Here is a 3730-nt window from a genome sequence, read left to right as displayed (position 1 = left end):
TGATCAGTCAATGCTCGGTCAACATCGATCAATAATCGGTAAAAGTTTAAAGTTTTTTTTAATATTTCAATATTTAATAATATAATTTTCTAATTTTTAATTAAAATTTAAAATTTTTATTTTTGAGTAAACCTAATTGTCACTTGACACTTCTTCATTGTCCTAAACATGTCACATGGCACTATTCTATTAATCAAATTGCTTAGCATATTTTTTTAACATTCATTACAAAATGGACCAAAAAGAAGAGAAATTAATATTTTAAGTATCAAATTGAGACAAAAAATTTAAATATCAAAATAAAAAATAAATATACTTTTAGAATTAAATCGTGAATTAAACAAAGTTAGTAAAGTATTACTTACTAATAGTTGATTCACTACTATAAATTTTTTTATAAACCACTGAACTCATGACACAAAGTAGTGTAAAACTTGATAAAAATAGAATAATTTTATACTTAATTCATAATTCATTTTAGGGTAAATTACACTCAAATCATTAAATTATTAGTAAGTTTGTATTTTAGTCATTTAATTTTAAAAAGTTACACAATAATCAGCAAACTAATCGAAAGTTTTTATTTAAGTCATTAGATTGTTAAATTATTGTTGTATAACCTTCTTTATTTGCACTGCATGTGCCAATTGAAAGCTCTCTTACCTTTCTCTTATATGATTCAATTTTTTTTGTAAAACAACTTTGAATGTTACGAATTTACAAACCAAAATCCATAATTCAACTTGAATCTAAGGTTTATTCTTCTACTCACCGATGGGTCCTAATATATTGTATCAATTATTGAATGGTCATTTGGAACTCACTAACTGGACTTTTGATAAAATAAAATAAAAAAACTTAACAACCCCATGATTTGAAAACTTTTGAATAATACACTAACTTAAATAAAATTTTTTAAATAGTTTTATGCTATTTTGTAATTTTTTTAAATTGAGTAGCTAAAAGATAAATTTACTAATAATGTAGTCAACTTCGTCCAGTTACCTTTTATTTTATTGCTGTTATCAACCATTGGTGGAAGCAACTTCGTGTTTAGTTGTTTTCAGTCGGATACAGTTGTTCTGTTGATTGTTTGGGTTGGGGGGGGGGGGCGGGGGGGTTAATTTGGACTGTTTGGGTAAAGCTATAACTGTTGAACTCTCTGATTTCATTTGAACGAAAGATAAACAGAGACAAAAAAAAAATCCCAAAAGCCATGGAAAAAGAGAAGCTGGACTTCATACTGGTTCCGACGGGTCTACTCGTGCTTGCTCTCTATCATGTTTGGCTTCTTTTTACCATTCTCAAGCATCCCACTAGAACCGTGATCGGCTTAAATGCTGAATCTCGCCACCAATGGGTTCTCTCCATGATGTCTGTAAGTCTTCTCTCTCTGCTATTATTATTATTATTATTTTAATTTCTCTAGCTATGAATGAAAACATGTTAGAACTTGGGAATTATATTAATATTGTAGGATGTAGTGAATATCTGGCTGTGAGTGAGTTCTTAGGAGTTGCAGTACTTGAGGAATTGAAAATATTTGACTTTAAAATTCGAAGGTGGATAGATCTAGCTACAACGGAGTTCTTGTATTATGAATCAGAGTGCATTTTGCCTCTACTCAATAAATGGGCAAATTAATCCCTGAAGGTAAGATCAAAGAGCAAACAACGCCTTCAATTTCTACTGTTAAAAATTGTTCCATATAAGTCAGCATGAGGTCTCCGTAGATTGTCACTTGTAACTGATTGGTTATTAATCACGTCAGTTTTTAACATTAGAAATGAACGAAATTTTAATAGAGAGGAGCACACTCTTTGATTTAACGTACAATGACTCATTTGCTCATTTTTTTAGTAAAGAGGGCAAAATGTAATTGGACTCTTAGTATAAAGGTCTCCATGGCAATTTTACCGATGGATCTATATCTATTGCATATAGATACAAATCTTCATAATGAAAAAGGTGTAGCTTAGCTTGTTCTGTTTCTAAAATTCCTTCCTTTGGCTTAATTTAGATAGTTGATATACTTTTATACTTGGCTTGAGTATGAGGTTTGTTATGCTACATAAGAAATAGTAAGGACACTTTTGTTCTTTGCTTCTTCTTTTTGCTGTTGTAACTTATTGATTAATCATTATGTAGCATATACATGCTACACAACACATCTGAATATTGAAGGGAATGAGACTGTTATTTGGATATGTTTGTTAACATACCAATTCACTCTTGAGCTGCTATAAGAAAGTCTAGGTTCTTGGGAGATTACAGAAAAAGACAGCTTCTAACCAAGATATGCCTTTTATTTTCACTAATTAATGAGCTTTAAGATTATGGCATATAGATCTTTATGAAAGAATGCAACTTCCTTGTCTGGTCTGAAATTTTGCAATAATCAGATGTAACATAAGGAGAATTTTTTGTAAGCATTTGCATGATGTTTTGGAGCATTACCAATGCTCTTTGAAAATTCAGTTGATTATATGTTTTCTTTGTCACATCCATGTCATCCACCATGTAGAGATATATGTTTAAGATTCAAAGTCCGCAAAACAGTGTGCTATAACAGGGGAATTTGCTGTTTGCAACATATGGGCTGCATTATTTAATTTTCTTTAAATATTTCTTGCTTCCCAACCTAGTAAAGAGATATCAACTTCAATGTTTGTGTCTAGAATGGTCCACGTACTAAGCATCAGATCTTGATGTATCAGGATCCCTTGAAAAATGGTGTTTTAGCAGTACAAACAATACGCAACAACATAATGGCATCTACACTTTTGGCAACCGTGGCAATCACTCTTAGTTCGTTGATTAGTGTTTTCGTAACCAGCAGCTCGGACTCTAGCAACACAACTTCAGAAATATTTTATGGCAATAAGAGTCGTCTACTCTCTTCAATCAAGTATTTTTCCATCTTGCTGTGTTTCCTTGTTGCCTTCATTTGCAATGTGCAGTCTATTAGATATTATGCCCATGTGAGCTTCTTGATCACTCTCCCTTCATCAGTAGACAATGTGGAGTCTGTTGAATATGTTGCAAGAAACTTAAACAGAGGAAGTTATTCCTGGTCGCTCGGGCTACGAGCCTTTTACTTATCCTTCCCCCTATTGCTTTGGATTTTTGGTCCCATACCCTTCTTTTTGTGCTGCTGCTTCATGTCATGTGTTCTTTATTTCTTGGACACGACAACTAGTTTCACACGCCAACTTCATCGCCGCTCATTCAAAGAGGAAACGCTGAAAACTGGTTATCTGGAATAATTGGTCAATTATCGCTAGTGATTTTGGAGCTTTTAATTTTTTTTTTCTAGAAACTTTTTTTTGTGCATGTGATTATGACCTTGGTGGGTTCTTATTCTTACCACCATTTGTACTTACAGTTGTTAGTTTATGGATATGGGAGCTTCATGTTGTTTTGAAGAGAACTAGTTTAATGTGTATTCACATGTTTATAAATAATTACCAGGCATTGCATTATATGTTGAGTATTAATCGTGAAATCTACATCTGCTATTTAGTGGAATGACTTGCTTTTATAATTTTGTCTGCCATATAGTATTGTTAATGGAATGGGTAGTAAAATGTAAGTGTGATAAACTGAGGAGTGAGCTTAAAAAAAGGATGATATCCGTACTTTTTTCTTTGTTGAAATAGAATATACTAGCCTTTACAAGGTGGGATTTGTATTGATAAAAATATTATGGGGAATTCTGTATTAAGAGTTA

At 32.0% G+C, this 3730-nt stretch overlaps 1 protein-coding gene across 1 annotated transcript; it reads left to right on the top strand.

The window, feature by feature from the left end:
* The first annotated feature begins 1006 nt into the window (after positions 1-1006).
* On the top strand, positions 1007-3482 carry LOC107926599 (uncharacterized). The gene is made up of 2 exons (XM_016857494.2): positions 1007-1378; positions 2718-3482. The coding sequence occupies exons 1-2, from the start codon at positions 1217-1219 to the stop codon at positions 3264-3266; spliced, it is 711 nt and encodes a 236-aa protein (XP_016712983.1). The 5' UTR covers positions 1007-1216; the 3' UTR covers positions 3267-3482.
* Positions 3483-3730: the final 248 nt, after the last annotated feature.

This window comes from Gossypium hirsutum, chromosome A07 (assembly GCF_007990345.1).
Source record: "Gossypium hirsutum isolate 1008001.06 chromosome A07, Gossypium_hirsutum_v2.1, whole genome shotgun sequence".
Taxonomy (NCBI): Eukaryota; Viridiplantae; Streptophyta; class Magnoliopsida; order Malvales; family Malvaceae; genus Gossypium; species Gossypium hirsutum.
The sequence above is the reverse complement of the archived record's forward strand: the minus strand, read 5'-3'. Positions and strand labels throughout refer to the sequence as shown.

What these genes read in the sequence shown, in the direction of transcription:
- LOC107926599 (XM_016857494.2), top strand. Translation starts at nt 1,217, where the DNA reads ATGGAAAAAGAGAAGCTGGACTTCATACTGGTTCCGACGGGTCTACTC. An exon ending in GGGTTCTCTCCATGATGTCT is followed by an intron (nt 1,379 to 2,717) that starts GTAAGTCTTCTC and finishes TTGATGTATCAG; the next exon opens with GATCCCTTGAAAAATGGTGT.